Source organism: Protopterus annectens, chromosome 9.part0 (genome assembly GCF_019279795.1).
Source record: "Protopterus annectens isolate FY-2018-M chromosome 9.part0, PAN1.0, whole genome shotgun sequence".
Classification (NCBI taxonomy): domain Eukaryota; kingdom Metazoa; phylum Chordata; order Ceratodontiformes; family Protopteridae; genus Protopterus; species Protopterus annectens.
This window is the reverse complement of record NC_056743.1, coordinates 700,483,796-700,504,357: the sequence shown is the minus strand read 5'-3', so window position 1 is coordinate 700,504,357 and position 20,562 is coordinate 700,483,796. Positions and strand designations below refer to the sequence as shown.

The window sequence follows — 20,562 nt, the reverse complement described above, 5'->3', positions numbered from 1 at the left end:
CTAGGTTAGTATTCAGCAAATTTGTATCAATTTCCTGCAAATGAGATAGAGGACTAATACTACCTGGGAGTAAAGAACACAGCGACTTTCTTTTTGTTGATATTTAAAACTTTTGACCAAGGAAATTACAGTGAGCATATTTTATTGCCTACTAGAATAAGAAGAATATAGACTTAATGAACACTAGCTCCCTAGACCAAGTCGCTCTTCAGTGGCAGAGATACTGGGTATCTTGGACAGAATTGGAAAGTATGGAAAGGAAGCACTATCAGGGAAAGTACTGTGCTGAGCTTGGGATATAATTGTAGGTAAGGTAGAGGATGGGGAGGAATGTAAGAGGGGCAAGTAAAGAAACTCTAAACAAAATCAGACTGTAACATATAACAACTTGAACACCTTACTCCTTTCAGACAGACTTGAACGTGTGCTGTAAAAAATGAACTTTTGCACCCACTGCTTGCCAGTAACCTTTTCTACAACACAATAGATTTCTAGAAGAGGCTGCCATTTGCATGTCTGGAGCCACAGAAGTTAGATTCTGTAGTGTCTTAGCAGCTAAAGTTGAAGGGTAGTAGGGAAATGCTGGCAAAAGGTACTATAAGCAGGATGCTGGATGTTTCAAAGAAGGGCGATGAGCTGGTGAAAGACATGAGCAACACCAACGCACAATAAGAGGGTAGTATTAATGTGAGTGTGCGTGTGTATTTGGGGGGGCCAGTCTCCTAAAATTTGACTGGAGCATTCTGGCATGAAGGTAGCAGAGATTATGGGCCAAGAAGTATCTGCACAGCTTGTACAGGAAAACACTAGGAAGGGGAGAACACTTGACATAGCCCTGTGCAGACAGATAAGGCAGAGGTGGCAGAACCACTGGTGAACAATTGTGGTTCATACTCAGCACAAGTGATGTGATACCAAATACCAGAATTTTGGTGTGGGATCCTGGGGTGGACTATATTGACACTGTGGGGATAATAACTTATGCATGGAAGATTGGAAATCAGTGAATGAATAAAGGGAACCGAGAAGTGAATATGTAGTAGTCTGTAGAAGAGACTTGAGAAAGAAATGGGCAGAAAAAAAGAAGATGAAGACCAATATGGCTCAAATTAGAAGCCATGAAAGTATAAGAGAAGAGGAGAGGGCCTATAAGACGTGGAAGGGGTCCTGAAATATAGTCATACAGGAGTACAAAGAAGCCAAAAAGAAGATGGGTAGATTAGAAGGTTCAAGGCAATTATGGAAAGGAATAGGGTCTATATTAGAACATCGAAGTTTCAAAACTTCGAATGTTCTAATATCAAACCCTATTAGGCGAAAGCTGAAAATATCATAGCAACAGAAAACCAAATTTTTTCCTAGGGAAAGAATTTGGTTGTCCATTTCTATTGCTTTGGTATTTTCAGCGCTGTGGTGGAAAGTTATGGGTCAGATTCAGGTAAGTGTGTGATTGAGTGCAGGTTAGGTTAGTTAGGGTGCGGGTTAGGTATGTGTGCGATTGTGTGGACGTGAGGGTTAGGGCGGGTTTGGTGAGTTAGGATTAGGGCGCGGGTTAGGAGAGTGTGTGATAGTGACAGACCTTAGGGTTAGGGTTTGGGTTAAGGTAAGTGGATAGTTAGTGGTGTATGTATAGTTTAGTGTAGGGTTAGGTGTAAGATTTTAGATGTATGTGTGTGGATTGCTGTTTGTTTGGTGTGCTTATGTTGCGTGTATGTGTTTTGGAACAGCAAATTTTTTCCCTAGGAAAAAATTCACTGTTCTGTATGTTTGATATTTTCAGCTTTTGCTGAATAGGGTTCGATATTAGAACATTCAAAGTTCTGAAAGTTCGATTTTCTAATATAGACCCAAGGAATATGGGAGGAAGGGAATACAAAGGGTTAGGGAAATGAGCTTTAAAAAATATATCCTGTAACCCTGGTTTTAATTTTCTAGTGTTTCCAGTTTACCCCTGAATAGAGGCTGTCTCTTAAGAGCTAGCTCAGGTAACAGATGAATAGAACAAGTATATATATATATATATATATATATATATATATATATATATATATATATATATATATGACAACAACTCCCAGTGCAAGGCCTTTAATTTGACACAGCAGAGAAGGTTGATAAGCAGATGATGATGGGTTTACAAGAGGTAAAGGTTAGATGGATGTAAAGGTGACTGGATGGCAGAAGAAGGTAGTACTGTGGGGATTTCTGTTTGGAGAAAGGAAGGAAAGTAGAGTGAGGCATAGCAGTCATTCATTGGACCCAAGATGCATCAATTGTTTGTTGCCAACTTCATATGAGGCATAGAATTCTGGATAAATCTCTTTGTAGATGACACAAATTTAATGCAGCAGGAGATGAGGAATGCGATGGTTTAAGAAATACCTGACAAATGTTTCCTTATGGGCTTGTCAGATGGCAGCTGGGGTTCTGTACAAGATTTTGCACTTGAGAAGATAACAAGATGGTATGTAAATTGGGAAGAATGCAACACAAAGCCACACGACAGGATAAAGACTTGGAGGTAGCTGTAATTGCAACTGTGACACATGAGGAATAGAGCAGTCAAACAATAGCCAAAGCTTTGTATAAATCTCCCAGTGTATAGACTCCAGGGAAAAGTGACTATTTCTCATGCTGTATAGGTTACTGATGAGGTCTTAGATGAAATAATTTATCCAGACCATACGGGGAAAGAAGCAATGATTCTACAGAGAAGAAAAAGGGATGCCACCAAAATGGTAAAAGGGAATGGGAGTGAATTGTATGAGAAGGGACTAAAGAGATTGTCACTGTTCTCCCCAGACAATGCAAATGAAATGGGCAATATTATCTACTCCTCAAAATCACTAAGGATAAGCACAAAGAGACCTGAACTGAAGACAAAGGCTGTGCTAGGAGAGTTCATAAGCTCCAAAATGAAGAGTTAGGCTTCAAGTTTGGCATGAAAAAGTTATGAGACATTTGAGAGTATTGTGGACAAATGAGCCCATGGACTGGGTAGAATAGAACAAAACAAGTGACTCTTTTAAAAGAGCAAGTTTTCATACAACTGGAAAATGGTGGTGGGGGTGGAATGGGAGGGGCTGCTGCAGGCTATAATGCATGAGCAAACTAGATAGACTACCAGTCTTCTTCTGATCTCTCAAATATATGTGCATGCTATAATTTTATAACTAATTAGTACAGACATAGCCGGCCTTAGGCATAGGCCAACTAGGCGACCGCCTAGGGCGCCGCTGTAGCAGGGGCGCTTTTCCAGTATTTATCTGGTGTAGGGAGACCAGGATGGGTACACCGGGTGGTGTTGTAGGGGGTGCCATGGAGCCCTTTTGCCTAGGGCACCAATTGACCTAAGGCTGCTCCTGAGTACAGATGTTACTGCTACAATCTCAAAACATAAATCCAAACCTTAAAATTGTTTTGAAAATATGTGTAATAAATATACATACTACGTTATCTCTGCTTTAAGAATATGCAAACAAGTAATTCACAGAATGTGTGTGGCCTTATGGAAACAGGAATGGGTGTTAGCGAGCTGAAGGTATTTTAGTTCAACTGTGACATTTTAGAATTAGCACAACATACTCGGTATTTAACTCACTTTCAATTTGTCTCATTTACAGTTGATCCAGTCTCACAGGTCTACACCAGAAACCCTCTAGAGTATGGGAAAAGAAACACCTTGATCTGTTTTGTGGACAGATATTTCCCACCAGTTATTTCTGTCAGCTGGTACCTGAACAACATCCAGATAACAGACGGAGTCACTTTCACAGACTCCTATCCCACTGAAGACTTCGGATTCCAGATGTTCTCATATTTGGATTTCATCCCTAAGCATGGTGATAGGTACACCTGTCATGTAAAGCATGTGTCAGATTATCCATTTATCGAATTCTGGGGTAAGAACAACTTTACTGGTCTGCTGTGATGTTTCTGGATTCAGGTGTATGTGGTAAGATGCAGAGCCTTGACTCAGAACACTAGGGCAAAGCATGCACAGCAGGTCTATATCACATCAGTGAATGCTAAAAATAGCGAATGCTGATATCGAACTTCAAAGTCCGAAAGCTGAAAACATTGAAGGAACGGATCAGAAAATCTTTTCCCAGGGAAAAAAATTGCTGGGCCATTCTCTGGGCTTTGCTGTTTTCTCCACTGTGGTGCGATCTCTGAGTTGGTATATTTAAGTTGGGGGCGTGGGGGGCACAACCCCCCACATGGAGGGGGCATGGGGGGCAAAGCCCCCCACTTAACTTTGACTGTATACTCTCTTTTTTTTTTGATCAGCGAATTATTTCCCTGGGAAAAAATTTGCTGATCCGTTCCTTCGCTGTTTTCAGATTTCAGACATTTGAGTTCGACATAACAGCATTCGCTATTTTTAGCGTTCGCTGTTATGATATAGACCCATGCACAACATTATAAAAAGCAAGGCTGCAAACTAAATTAACATAGTATAATGCATAACTTTTTCACATGATCCATTTCTATACAATGAACTGAATTGACAATGCCCTGCATAGCTTATTTTCTGTACCAGTGTCTGTATTTTGTTTTGCAATGCTTTTTTTTTTTGTATGGATGCAGTCTTTTAAACTGTAGCCATCCCTCTTTTAAGCAGAATATCATGTCTTTTTTTTAGTCTACAAGGTCTGCTACTTCTTCAGTTTCATTAACATAAAAATCATGTCCTAAATGCTGCCTAAGAAAAATAATTTATATAGAACTCCTGTCAGGTCATCATTAACTAAATAAGTCACAAATAAGCCAACCTTTCCTACATATTTCTTCTCCTTCTCTATTGGCTTATTGCTGCAGTATCATGGTCCTTCTGGGGGTAGAGGCATGCTTCCCCTGTGGGACCTTCTGTTCATGAGCAGAAGTTTTCATCTCACACTTAACACTTGATCTGAATACTGAATTTAAGAAACTTGGAAAATATGAGGAGGCAACACTAGCTACTGCACCACTTTCTTGCCCTCCACTCAGCCTGTTTCACAGTATACCTCAATGTCCACATATGTCATAGGATATTTTGGATTCATTTTCCTTTGAGAAAAAATGTTGCGTTTAGAATGTGCTGATTATACTCTGAAGTCAGGAATAAGACAATCTTGTTATACACTTCTCTGACATCAAAGAAGTGTATAACAAATTGCTTTTAGGGCAGTTATGTTCTAGCATTACACTAAAACATTTACAGCGTCAACCATGGAACAGTACAAGGAAATGTTGATAGGGGTTTAAAAGCTGAAAAACAATGTCTTGCAATACAAATAAAGCTCACTGAAATATTTAACACCTTGTAAAGCTGGTAGACTATCAAACTGATACTTTTTCTGCCCACTTTTTGTGTAGCAATGCTAAGTAATTTACAGCATTCAAAGCTTTGTGGTGCTAACCTTTTTTCTGTCATTAATAGTACATCAGAGAAGTTGAAGCTCCATCCACTACAAATAATTCTGGTTAGGTCTGTTTGATCATAAGTAACTAATTATGTGTTCTTCACATGGATGTCAAGATTCACATTGAGAGTAGAATACAGCCAGGTCAGTACTTTTTTTCTGTGTCTCTGAAGATCCTCTGTAAAACTGCCTTAGTGTCTCAGAATGCAGCCCCCAGACTCAACTGTGAAGGTGGGCAATACAACAGAGATCAGTGCAGATGTAAACATAGCTTTAGTGGGAACTCAAGCAAGGCAACAGCAAATTTTAAGCCATGTGAAAATGCAAAATAAAGTTGTCACCCCCCCAAAAAAAAAAAAAAAAAAAGTAAGCTACACTTGGCATCACAGTAGTCTAGTGGAAAAATGGGAGCATAAGCATTTGTCATTTTGACTGCTGTATGTTTTTATGATGTGGAGATGCAGCATATTCAGCTAAATTATGTTACAAGATGGTATCTTATACTGTTAACCCCATTCTCTGAATAACAAAAAAGTTTAAATTAACATTCAGTGATAGTGATCACAGGGAATATAAACACTGACCCTCTAGGCCCATAAAAGGTCCTAATCACCAGATATCGTTCCTTGCATAAGTTCTCATAGCTGGTATTCACACCTGCTAGACCGAATCCAAGCACTAAAGAAGAATCCCTCTCTAGACACAAACATTAATTACACGTTTATGCATGTTTCTTGCTTTCCACATGCTGTCATTGATTACCTTACTATTCAGGCTATAATACCCAACAAAAGCCTACGACCTCACTATAATAGCTATGATTTAATAAAGATGCTTAACAAAAAACTCCTCCTGTGTTTTTCACTCATAGACCCATTACTGAAACAAAGGATAGTCAGTTACACACAAACTCGTCTCCCACCTTTACCAGGGTAACCTCCCCTGCAACCATCCTTCATAGTTCATAGGTAGGTACTAGGCTATTGGCTCTGGGGCCTATATAAGCCTAGCCAAAAAAGTTCCCTGGCTTTCGCCACCTAAGAAAGTTATTTTCCTGTGCCCCTGTCTAGCAGTGCCACAGAAGTGATCCCCGGGGTGAATTTACTATTTCCCATCCAACTGAGATTTTTCTACTGTTTGCACTAGCTATACAAAAGGTCTTTTCTTCCATCAGATTTAGAATGAAAGGCAAATATTGCCCATAGCTAAACAAAGATATTAAAAATGTAATATTTTTTACAGATAAAATGTGGAGTAAGTGGATATCCTCCCAACCATGCAGATTAGATAACACTCATTCAAGAATGTAAGCATGCCATGAAAAAAGTTGAAACAAACAAGTAGCTATATTCTCCAATCCTAAACGGTTCTGGATGGTAACCAAAGACATTGTCTACAGTGAATACACCAACAAAAACAAACTAGGCCCTCTTCCACAGTAGGCTCCAAGCTGCTAGAAGAGATTGCTATCTTTATTTCCACATTAGAGTCAAACCCACTGTAACTCCACAGTCAGTTAACCACCCCCCTTTCCCTTGTCCCCAGGTTCTCAACCACCTCCATCCATCCACAGACAGATTTCTAGTAAAATTCCTCCCTAAAATCCCCTTCTCCTTTCAGGCAATGACTTGCAAAATGTGCAAAAAAATGTGCAAAAACTTCTAAAACAATCACAAAACTGGTTAAAATACTAAAATATAAAATTAATCTCAATCCTAAAGCCTTACATCCTTCCACCCTTCATATGGCCTCTCTGTATATCTTTAAACTCCTTTCCCATATACTCAGTGTATATTTGAACTGAGGAGATACAATATGAAAGACTAACAGTTCCAATCCCAAAACTGTCCTGTTCCACAGCAGCACAGGATTATAGACCCATCTCCATCCTATGCCCCTTTTCTAAAATATTACAAAAATCATATACAATCAAATCCTTTAACATGTAAGTAAATATGATATCCTCATTCATTGCCAAAATGGATTCATGTCATGGTGTAATACTTGGGCGGCTATATATTGTCTGGATGATAAAATGAATATATATCCATAGTACCCAATGAGGTGACAACAGGATCAGACATGGGATTTGGGCAGCAATAGGATTTGAATGCAAAGAGCATTAAGCATAGCCTAAAAGTATTAAACAAGTATTTAGATTAAAGGAAGTTAGCACCTGGGAAAAAAATAACACCAATAGGTTAAACTACATATAGTAAAAAGAAAGACACAGGAAAGAATGTCTTGAGCATTTTGTAGAAGAAAGCACAAGGAACCATGATTTTGGAAGCTGGTGATAAAAGATGAGGTAATAAAATGGGTTGAAGCTAGACAAATTTTTGAGTTATTGAACCTAGATCAGCTTGCATATGCAGGTCGACTATTAGAACTCAAGGAGACTATGTGGAGGTTGGAAAACAATTTTGTTTAACCACAAATACTAGATTTTATAATAGAGGCTAGAACAGAAATGACAAACCAGAAGAGTGTAATTAGTGGAGCATATAAGGGAATATCAGATTTCAGAAAACAGTACAACACACAGGTAAAAATAACATGGAGAGACCTTAGTAGGGGAGGAAGATAAGTCTTAATCCTAGACATGACACTAAATCAGGAAAAATAAAATTTTTGCATAAAAATGTTTACACGGCTATCTCTATACCACTATGAAATCCCACGGACGAGGTGTGTTTTGGAGATGTGTTAGTTCAGAAAGAAGTTCTTCAGAGCAAATACTCAACATCAGGAGTTGCTTCAGTACAAAAGTGACTTGAATAATATGCTGTTTTATACCTGGAAGGGAATTTAACCTCAGTATAGAGGTATGTTTGTTGAGTTGGGTTAAAATAACGGGTCTATGTTAAATAAACGGATGCTTAAAATGTCAAGTACAACATACTCGAACACTTTTAAGCGAACGTTTAATCGACTGCTCAGAACTTCGGAAAATGGAGTTCTAAAATATTTTGTTTGGCCAGCACTGACGTATGTGACGTAATATGTCATGTAAGCTAGTGCTAACGGCGCTGTACAGTGTGGAATGGGAGAATTTCCCTTTTCTGCACTGAAGTGCGGTCTCGGAGTTGGTATATTTAAGTAGGGGGGTGTGGGGGGTGCAGAGGGGCTTGCCCCCCAGCTTGCAATGTTAAAGTATGTGTTCCTTTTTTTTTTTTTTTTTTTATTGTGTGTATGTACCATGGTATTAGTTGGTTTCGTGTACTGTAGCAGTTGGGAGGGGTAGGTGGCCAAACAAAACTTTTCGGGATTGTGTGATTCGATATTCTGAGTGGTTGGTTAAATAAACTTTTGCTTAAGTGTTCGAGTATGTTGTACTCGACATTTTAAGCATTTGTTTATTTAACATAGACCCAAAATAACATGCATAAAAGTAAAAGCATTGATATATTTAATAGATAGTGACTAAGAAACCTGTAACTAAAAATGGAAAACCAAGGGCAAACCATACTAAGTGAGGTGAAAAAAATGCTTACAGAGATTAAAAAATGGAAATGAGAACTATTAGACATCACAGTAACAGAAGGAGCTCCATGGGATGCTATATTCTACTTTGAGCCTGAAAAGAATGTACCTGAGATCTTTGTCTATTTAGTAAATAAATTCCAGTACAAGGTGAGAAGTCACTGCCCCAGTTATTAAGACATGTAGTAGTGTGTAAATAAAATAATATGGTTGGTAATTAATTTCGGATCTCAGTTTAGATTTTAAATAGTTAATCTGTGTGTTTAACGTTTTTTTAGTGAGCAATGTTAACTCAAACAAGGTATTAAGACTGAATTGACTAGCTGATTGTTATACTTGGATTTACATGCTTACGAATAACATATTGACAACTGAATGCAAGCACTAATTGACATGAGGCTGCTTTATTAGTAGTGTATAAGTATATAATTATAAAATGGTTTTGTTATTTCTGCACTGATTACTGGTAAGTGTACAGCACATAGGAATTGCATAGTATGGTATACTGAAACATTTTATTAATAAAGTATTTGCATTGTTTAAAAGTTTATATATTAATGAAAAGCAGACATATTCTTGTGCTTTATTCATAGATTTTATAGATTCATAGGTGTTTACTAGGCTAATGACTACAAGGGCCTTTTTAAGCCTAGCCATGCATCCCAAATCTCTGAAAAGTTCTGATACCCTTGATAAGTGTAAGCAGGGGTTTGGGAGGTGAACCTTGCCAGGTTCTCACTGAATTGCAGAAGGTTAGCCTTATAATAGTTCCTGAGTATTCCAGGTTTAGCTGGGGGTCCAGGTTTCATTTTTACTTCAAAGGAGACCATTTTGTGGTCTGACTTTACTAGAGAAGACATTATAATAGAGGGTGTGCACCATGCTCCCATTTTATTAAGGACCAGATCCAGTATGGCTGCACCCCTGGCTGGTTAAATGTACACTTTAGAGTGCAAACAATAATATCCTTATTGCTATGCTTAAAACACTTATTTACGGCCTCTTCTGTAACCTCCCATGTCGGACAGAGTACCTTCTTTATTTCTTGTACCACCCAACCAGTGGACCTAGCACCTTCTGTCTAGGCTTTTCTGAAACCAGTACCTGACCCCATATTATCCTTGTTTATTAACCACATAATTTCCATTATCCTGCCCTTTACATTGATAACATTGCCATGCATGACTCGGGTCATAACAATGAGAGTCAACAAATCAGTCTTCAAAATAACTTTAGTTTTCTCTGTAGATGGCTTGCTAACAACATACTCCTAGATGTTGCAAAGGCTGCTACCATTTTATTTAGTCAAAGTCAAAAACAAGTCAGCTCCAATATATTTCACATTATCATCCATAGCTGTAAAATGATCTAGCGATATATAAATACTTGAACTTACTCGACTCCTCCCTTTCCTTCATACATCATACATTTAACATACGTTCCATTGTCAGACCACAACTAAGCACTTGTTACCCTGTGTCTCGCCATTTAAATAATTCTGACTTTGATGATGTTACCAAGAATGTTCCTATCCCCAGACTTGAATACTTTCATACTCTGACTGCTCTTGAGTCTTGCAAAAACACATACTCATTACAAACTACTACTGACGCCTTACTCAATCACCCTTTTATTCCCAAGATGTCCAGGATTCATGTTTCAAATGAGATCTACATCACGAATAAAGCAAAATGGTAGAATTTAAAATAATCAAATAATGTATGGAAATGTACATACATGTAAAGGCAGGGACTAATTATATGTCTCGCTACTGGCAAGCTCCATTATCATTGAAAGTGCTTTCACACACTACTCTGTCTCCAGGCAAGGAGAAGAGGGTAGCTCGAGAGTCAGAGGACTCGACAGAGCTTCTGCAGCTAACATTCTTCTCCCTTAGGTGGGCAGATCTTGTCAAAAAGGACATTGTGCAGAAGGAGATTGTGTGTGAGTATGTGTGTCCCTAGAGGTATCTCTCCTTTATTACGCCTGTACTTGGTTCACTTTGTTAGTCAAAATGTAATACCTGCAGAGAAGGGGACACTTGCCTCACCAGTTCTCCAGTACAATGAATGGCAGAATCAAGAACAGGTATTTGTCTATGACATATCACCAAACAAAGCATATTGATTTCATTTTATCATACAGCAATCTATCATATGCTCACTAGCTATATTAGTGGGCTTCTCGTGTTTTAGCTAGAGAATGCAAATTAAACCTTGGGCTACCTAAAACATAACTGATCTTTAAAACTTGGTAAGTGTGCAACATCAGACAAGTACAAAATTCACTTTGTTCTGATTAATATACACAGTATATTATATCAGTTATATGATCTAAGGGCCTTTGTCAAGCAGCGCAGTCCAGATGTGCTTGGAATAAACAAAGGCTACTTCAAACCAAATTCAGCCACTCTTATTCACCTTCTATCTGGGTAAATATTCTTCCAGTGTGGCAGAACTGGTGAAATGATTTGTGGAAGGAGTCTTCTCCAAGTTAAGGAACACCTGCCTATTGACCTTTCTGCAGTAGCCTATCAGATGAAGCAGTATAGTCCCAGCTTACTGGTGTCAAACTTAACTGTCAGTTGGTATGCCTTCTCTTAATATACATATCCATCTACCTACCGCAACAAGTCAGGTAGACAGCCTGCTGAGCAAAATGCTTAACAATGTACATAATGACAGAAATATGGTAATAATGAGACAGTATGGTCTTTTGCACTCTTATAGCTATTCAGTAAAAACTGCAGAAAGACTCTGCTTGTCCATTTTCTTTGCAGCTCAGTATTTTATGTAAACTGATGAAGAACCATTCATATTTAATCATTTGTCAGGCAATCACTTCCTTTTGGACCAAATACTAGGCACGGTATCAGACAAAGTCCCTAAACCATGAAACTAAGATGCCAAAGAAGCAAGTCTACATAAACTAGAAAGAGCTGACTGGATATATAAATATAAACTAACTCTCTCTCTCTCTCTCTCTATATATATATATATATATATATATATATATATATATATATATATGGGTCTAGGACTAATGCACGAACGGACATTTCACTGAATCCAAAACGGCAGGGCATACTTACGCGAAAGTGCTTTTCACCAAAGAAGCACTTTGAAGTATGCCTGGAGGTAGAGGGAGTTGTGGGGAGTGACTCTTATGGAGATCGTACTACGGTGCGGTTAAGGGAAGTTTTCCCTTTTCTCCACTCTAGTGGAATCTCGGAGTGAGAATAATAAAGTGGGGTGGGGTGCAGGGGGCTTTGCCCCCTGCATAAACGTTAATTTACTGTTTTTTTTTTTTAACACACTTTAGCGAAAGTGCTTTTTCGGTAAAAAGCACTTTCGCTAAAGGGTGTTCGGTGATAATGGATTCGGACTTTTGATCAAAAGTCCTATATATATATATATATATATATATATATATATATATATATATATATATATATATATATATATATACACACACACACATATACATAACTTCTCTAAAGCAAATTTCACACTCCTCAAAACCGAGGTGGAATCCTTCAAAGCCCCCGGGTCTGTGGAAAATACGGCCCAGACCGCAGAATCCTTTATAAACGCATTCTATGAACACCTTCAGGAATGCATGGATCATGCGATCCCAAATATAACCAAGACCCAATCCTCCAAAGGCAGACTTCCTGTCTGGTGGACCCCAGCCATAAACAAACTATACAATAGAAGGAGGAAGCTTCTAAATGATAGAGCAAAATCCCAAAAAGGGAAGGCATCACTGATCAGTATTAGCAAAAAACTACGGGAACTCATAAAATTGTCTAAGGCCAGCTTTGAGAGAAAAATTGCACAGGACACTAAGGATAATCACAAGGCTTTCTTTAGTTATGTTAGGAACCCGGGTGGTAATTCCCAGATATGCTCAGAATTAGTCCAGAATGACAAAAAATACACTGAACCCACAGACATTGCCAACATCCTAGCTGACAGGTTCAGCGCAAACTTCCCCCCCCCCACCAAAAGGGCAAATATCTATCCCAGCAGAGTGCTGCCCCCCTGACATCTCAGATGCTCAGGTAAGAGCCGCCCTCTCCAAAGCAAAAAACACAGCATCAGTGGGACCAGATGGTGTCCCAGGCTGCGTCCTACATGAACTACAAGAAGAGGTAAACCCAAACATAAAACTACTGTTCAATCTCAGCCTTACTACAGGATATGTGCCCAAAGAGTGGCATACAGCAACAGTGGTTCCTCTCCATAAAGTTGGTGCCTCAATGGATCCTGGAAACAATTGCCCCATAAGCCTGACTAGCTTGGTCTGCAAAGCTATGGAAAGGATCATCATAGACCTCATAAATAAAGATATTGGGGACCTACAGACACTGGATCCTACCCAGTTTGGTTTTGTTAAGGGCAGATCCTGCCTCAAACTTGGTTGATTTCTTTGAAACAGTCACCAAGGCCATTGACGAGGGGAAGGTGGTCCACACAGCCTACCTGGACCTCGCAAAAGCCTTCGATACAATACCCCACTCGGGCATTATAGATAAGCTCACCAGCTTAAATATAAACCCCTATGTCACTAGATGGATTGCAAACTGGCTCAAGGACAGAACCCACGTGGTTAGAATTGCTGGAGCCATGTCAGACTCCAAACCAGTTACAAGTGGTGTCCCACAAGGCTCAGTCCTGGGACCTCTCTTGTTTGGTATATATTTCTCAGAGGTACAGGCCAACACGGAAGGACTGTGGCTGACCAAGTTCGCAGATGACTGCAAACTGGGCGCCATAATCGACTCTCCAGCCGACACAAGCATCCTCCAAAAGGGCCTCATAGAAACAGACAACTGGTGCCAGAGCCATGGCCTCGAGCTAAATGCCAAAAAGTGTGTAGTTCATCCCCTTTGGCAAAAACAAAGTGCCCACAAATTACCACATAGGTGGTAATCCATTAAGTACAGAAGAAGTAATTAGGACCTGGGGACCCAAGTTGATAGCAATCTCTCATTTGACAACCACGTGGCCAAAGTGGTTAGAAAAACATTTTATATAGCCCACCTAATCATGAAGGGATTCACATCTAGATCAGGGGAGGTCATCGTGCCTCTTTACTCATCCCTCATCAGGCCCATAATTAAGTACAATGCCCCTTTTGGGATGTACCTTACCAGACACCTGCAGCAACTGGAAAGACCCCAAAAGTACCTCACCAAGAGGATCAAAGGGCTCAAACAGATGCCATATGCTGCCCGGTTAAAGAAACTCCACCGCTACTCAGTGGCATACCGCCTGTTCAGAGGCGATCTGTGCCGGACATATAAAGCCATGTCCAACCCAGAATTAATGGACATGCTGCACCTCAGAAAATCCAAATCCCATTGAGCTACGCGCTTGAGAGACTTGAACCTCAGCACTGAAATAAATAGGACATGCTGGAGGGACAGATTCATAACCCAGAGGCTCCCTTCACTCTGGAATAAAATCCCAGTCCAGGTTAGGCAGAGTCCCTTATTGACTCTCTTCAAGAGGAATCTTGATGAGTGGATGGGAGATCATAGGTTTACCCTGGGTATCACTTCTGTGTCACTGTTAGACAGAGGCACAGTATACTAACCTCGAAAAATGGCATAGCAAAATAAATTTAAAATGGGTGGCGAAAGCCAAACACATTCTGGCTAGGCTTATAAATGCCCTAGGGCAGATAGCCTAGTATGAACCTATATATATACATAGAGAGAGAGAGAGAGAGGGTTAGTTTTGTGTGTTTGTGGAGTCCTCAGTATCTCTGGAATGACTTTCACTGATGAGTGTTTCATCAAAAAACTTGTATAGATGGTGCATTTTGTAAAAATGCAGCAAAGTAACCGAACAGGGGTTTATACATTTCACTTATATTCCTAGTAAAAGCACTGACAGTGTGCTTTTGCCAATATAGTGTGACAGTGGGTAAGAGGATGTCATTTTCCCTATTGTTGTTATTGAGTTATGGATTCAACATATTTATAGCCGTGGGTAAGTAGGGGTGCAATGGACCTACAAAAAAAGGGTCCCCATGCCCTCTTTAGTAATGGGTGCTAACCCTAACCCTAATGCTGCCCCTTCCCCCAACTCTAACCCTAGAACTTAATGTCATTAAAACTTTCCCATAACATTACCACTGTTCAGAAAAATTTGAGGCTAGCATTACAATGTTTTTTAGTTTTAATACTGGGAGAGGAAATGGTTTTCCTCTCTTGATATTTTTTTTTGCTATTGTGTATGATCAAACTTATTTTTGTCAAAGTTTTACATTTGACATTCGGTTGGTTTGGGCATACACAATCACACACACCTATATATATATATACACACATACCTATATATATATATATATATATATATATATATATATATATGTATATATACACACACACACACACATATGCATGCCTACACACACACTTGGAAACACATATGCATGTTTACACATACACACACACACACATGCACAATAATAGATTCATCAAACAATGGCTTACTCCTGATAAGAATGACATGCTAGCCATGAGTAAGCTGGAAGCTCAGTGACTCTGCTATATAGTGTGAAGGGTTTCGGATCCTCTGAAATATTTGTAGGCAGGCACTGATGTAGTACAATGTAAATTACTGCAAGGAATAGTGTGATGGGAATCAAATACTCATTGATGAGAAAACAAATCTAACAACATCTGTTTTAGTAGTGACAATATTATCCTCAATAGTCTAGAAAAATAGCTTTCACCATAACTACTAACAGTTTCTGTACAAAAATAGTGTTCATACTGGCATAGTTTGATGATACAACACTGCCCTGCTCTTAGATCAAACCGTTTTGTTTCAAAACAACTCTGAGAAAGTAAATCAAGGAAATGACAAAAGTAGGCCGGGCCATGATAACATGAAAGGCTGTTTTTTTAACTCTGCAGAGCCAGTTTGTCCGATTATTAATCTTTCTCTGGTACAAGACTTTTTTACCACTAAGTGAGAATCAACAACCATCAACATGGCATCTTATCTCTTCCTCTGTAGGGTATGCTGATGTGACTGAGCATACAAAGGTGTTCATGTAAGTATACGGAGATACATATAGTCCTCCCTTCTGTGCAGCCTGAGCAGCAGTAAACAAATATAGAACATCTATCTTTGGTGCAGCATTGTGTCCATTCATATTATATTGTGCAGTGCTCAGCCTAACTCAGCCACAACATATCAGTGATGAGCACAAACTATGCATGTAAACAAAATCTGGAATAACAGGTTGGTCAGCTGGATAGGCTAAAACAAAATAAAATGAGTACTGGGTAAAGGGCAGAGCTTGTGTCAGAGAAACCTTTTGCTACATAATTAGTGAAGATGGTGATGTAAGTACAATTTCTGTGATGGCAGCTGAATTAAGATGAACGTTTTTGTGTAACAAAAGGTATGCTGGGAATTCTGACATGGGAAATGAGTTATGCATAACAAATTTATCAATGGTATACTGTAGTTGATCTGTGCAGTATGCTTGTATATAATAATTAGCTATAAGGGCAGTTTTTTAACAATAAGTAACTTGTGAAAAATGGCTTATACAAATTGTGCATGGTAATGCATCATGTAATGAATGCAAATCTACTTTTTCCCTAGTAAGAGACTACTTGCCAGCTATACCAAAAATCATCAAGCATATAAGTTGTGTATTGCCTTCAGTTAATTAGTTAAGCAATTGCAAGTGGATTTTACTATCAAGGAGAGTATTTTGCAACTGAATGATGTATGACCCAGAAAGGAGTTCAAGGAAACAGACTGAAGATAAGATACTATCATTAGTCATTTAAACAATAGCCTGTGATAGCAATATTTCTGAATTTGAAAGTATGTAATGAATGGGTAAAGTCAACTTTCTGTATTTTAATAAAGCACTTGGGCATAGCCTACACCACCATCAAGTTGTCTCTGGGGTTTTTTTTAATGCAGTTATGGAAAATTCATGCTTCAAAAGAAGAACCGTACTACAAAGTTTGTAATACATAAGGAAACAGTAAAGTTTCCGAAGCCTTACTTACTGCAAAGGGTAATAGAATATATTGTTGTTGTGCAGTTTAGTTACAGCAGAGAAGCCTAGAGCCAAACAATTTTAAGGCATTGTACCCATTTTATAAAGCTATGTAAAACCAAATCCTCATGATAATTGCTGCATGATATGCATAAAAAAACAAAGAAAAGACACCTATATATGGTCATACATTACAATTGTGTTGACTAGTTTAATGCTGCCAGCTCCAGGTGGGGCTGGCTGAAACATTAAGAGACTGATTACTATGTGGCATGCACATCAAAAATGCATGCAAAACACTGTTTTCTAAAGTATATCACAGACATAAGGCCTTGCAGTTCGCAAGATCAAGGCAAGCAGCTGAGAGAGATTCAGTCGTACTTCAGTAATACATGGTTGACAGTACCATTAATAAAGTGACTACTAAACCAACTCCCAGGGCAGAATGTTTTCACTGTAGTAAAATCTTACTTTATGGAAATGATTTTTGGTTTAAGAAAAGTACTGCAACAAATGCCATAAGAAAGGCTATGCTAGATGGAGTACATGGTCAGATGACAGCCATACAGTGCAGAGAAAGACCAATGTGGAAGCTGTAGGCAAATGTAATAGTATACCTAAGATAGAGCTTGCATGTGATATGGGATCCGGGCTTCAGTAGACGAGATCATGATAATCTAATGGGTTTGCCAGAGGAGGCAGGAGTAAAACTGCCAGCAGAACTGGATAAAGGGGCACTGATATCTATTATTTTATTAGCTAATTTTAATGAGCTACTTTTGGTGATGTCATTAGCACAAATCAAAGTGTTTTAAAGCATTAACTAGTGAGAAACGTATCCATAAAATGTATGCTTGAAGTACCAGTGACATTTCAAAAGAAAACAGAAATGATGTATTTGTTTTCATGTAGTCAAACAGGAAGTCTACACTTTGGCACACCAAGGATATAGAAACTGGGAGTAGGCAGGGGCTGTATTTTGGCTTTGTCAGCAGCTTTACAAAATGTTGGCAAAATGCTCATTGTGAATAATTCACTGATAAACAGATGTATATGTCCCTCTAGTTTAAATGTTATGATAAGCTAGAAAAGAGGGCATATTTAGTAACAAAATAACTTCTGCAACATACCAATGTTCAATTTGTAATGTACGCCTATTAAAACTGGACACAGTAACACAAAAACATACTCGGAGGCTCTAAATAAAAATCTGCCTAAACAGCAAAGACCTCCTAAGCAGATATCCAAGCAACAGCCACCCCTCAACAATACCCACGAATCATATCTCACAAAATCAGTGTGCCTCACAGTCACAGCCCTTAAGGCCAAACAACACACCAAATACACTTGTTATAGGGGACTCTGTTGTCCGGCACACTGACATCCCGCTCACCAGACTGAACAAGGAGAAGGTCACTGTAAGCTGCCAGTCGGGTGCCAGGATCCCCCACATAATGCAAGCACTCAGGTCACTCCAAAGCAAGTACAAGTATGACTCTGTCATTGTCCATGCTGGTGTGAATGACCTGAGACGTTCCTCCCTGGACTACATGAAAAGAGACAGAGGAGCTCTCTGACCATGTAGCCCAGGCTGGTATGACCCTGACCTTGAGTAGCATCTTGCCCTCACCAAGAATGATGTCACAGTATAAAGACAAAATGATCACTTTCAACAATTGGCTAAAGTATTGGTGTCATTCAAAGGGGATCCAGTGTCTGTCAGCCTGGGATGACATGCTCGACAAGCCACATTGCTTCGCTAGGGACGGCTTGCACCTGTCACCCTTAGGCTTTCTTATACTGGCCAAGGCTCTTGCCACCCCCATAGTGCCTTTTTTAGGCAAGGCTCAAAGGACAAACCCACCTCCATAGACAACCCAAGGATAAAAAAACTAAAGGTAATGCTACTCAATGCCAGAAGTCTAAACCTCAAGATGCACGCACTCGAGGCTCTCCTCAGTATGGAGAAAATCGATGTCTGTGCAGTAACAGAAACCTGGTTCAAGGCTCCTGAGAGCACCCTGGCACTACCAGGTTATAACTCATATCATGCATTTTGGCCCCAAACCTCGGACCGAAGCACAAAAGGAGGGGGAGTATCTATATTCAAAGATACCTACACCTCCAGGTTAGTGGCACTGCACGAAGCATCGGAAACCATCCATGTGCAACTAACAGCGGGCAAAACTGCCTTTCAGTTTGTAGCCTGCTACAGAACACCCTCCCTATTACAGGAACCCCACTTGGCATTCCTGAGAACACTGGAGAATATGAAGGTCTCTCCAAACACTGTTATTGGGTGACTTCAAATACCCAAGCATTGACTGGGAAAACTACTCAAGCCAAAACACCCTCGCCCAATGGTTCCTTGAATTTATAAACTCTAACGCAATGGAACAACTGGTCACCACTCCCACAAGAGGGAACAACATATTGGACCTGGTCATCACCAACATGGGGACTATGTTCCACACCAGAGGTAAACCCCTCATTGGTAAGATCAGACCATAAACAAATTTCCCTGGACATCCATATCCTGTCCCCACCCCCAGCCAAGGAAATCACTGTAAAGAATTTCTCAAAAGCCAACTTTGCACTTCTCAAGACTGAGGTGGAATCCTTCAAAGCCCCTGGGCCAGAGGATAATACAGCCCAATCCACACAATCCTTTACAAATGCATTCTATGAGCACCTGCAGGAATGCATGGATAGTGCTATCCCAAATAAAACCAAGACTTGCTCCTCCAAAAACAGGAGACCGGTCTGGTGGACCCCGGCCATAAATAAATTATACAACAGAAGGAGGAAGCTACTACATGACAGAGCAAAATCCCAAAAAGAGAAGGCATCTCTGATCAGTATTAGCAAGAAACTTTGATCCCTCAAAAAAATCATCAAAGGCCAGTTTCGAAAGAAAAATTGCCCTAGACACCAAAGATAATCACAAGGCCTTCTTTAGTTATGTCAGGAACATGGGCGGAAACTCCCAGATATGCTCTGAATTGTTGCATAACGGTACAAAATATACCGGACCTACAGACATAGCCAACATCCTGGCAGACAGATTCAGCGCAAACTTCTCCCCCCCTTCCCCCCCAAAGGAGCAAATGCCTTTCACAACTGAATGTAACCTCCCTGACATCACAGATGTACAGGTGAAAGCTGCCCTCTCCAAAGCAAAAAACACAGCATCTATGGGACCGGACGGTGTCCCAGGCTGTCTTACATGAGCTCCAAGAAGAACTGAACCATCACATTAAGTCACTGTTAAAACTTAGCCTTACTACAGGATATGTACCCAAAGAATGGCATACAGCTACAGTGGTCCCACTCCACAAAGGTGGTGCCACAACGGACCCTGGAAACTATCGCCCCATAAGCCTGACTAGTCTGTTCTGTAAAGCTATGGAGCGTATTATCATGGAACTCAAACAAAGACATTGGGAGCCTCCAGACACTGGACCCTACCCAATTAGGCTTTGTTAAGGGCAGATCTTGCCTCTTAAACCTAGTTGATTTCTTTGAAACAGTTACCGAAGCCATAGATGAGGGCAAGGTAGTCCACACAGCCTACCTGGATCTCGCAAAAGCCTTCGACACAATACCCCACTCGGGCATCATAAATAAGCTT

At 39.8% G+C, this 20,562-nt stretch overlaps 1 protein-coding gene across 1 annotated transcript in view; it reads left to right on the top strand.

Moving 5' to 3' along the window:
• The window catches only part of LOC122811462 (class II histocompatibility antigen, M alpha chain-like), a 76,276-nt gene that overhangs the window by 20,738 nt on the left and 34,976 nt on the right, over positions 1 to 20,562 (top strand). The window contains exon 2 of the mRNA XM_044083317.1: positions 3,624 to 3,902. Within this exon, the coding sequence (XP_043939252.1) occupies positions 3,624 to 3,902 (279 nt within the window). The remainder of the gene's footprint in view (positions 1 to 3,623; positions 3,903 to 20,562) is intronic.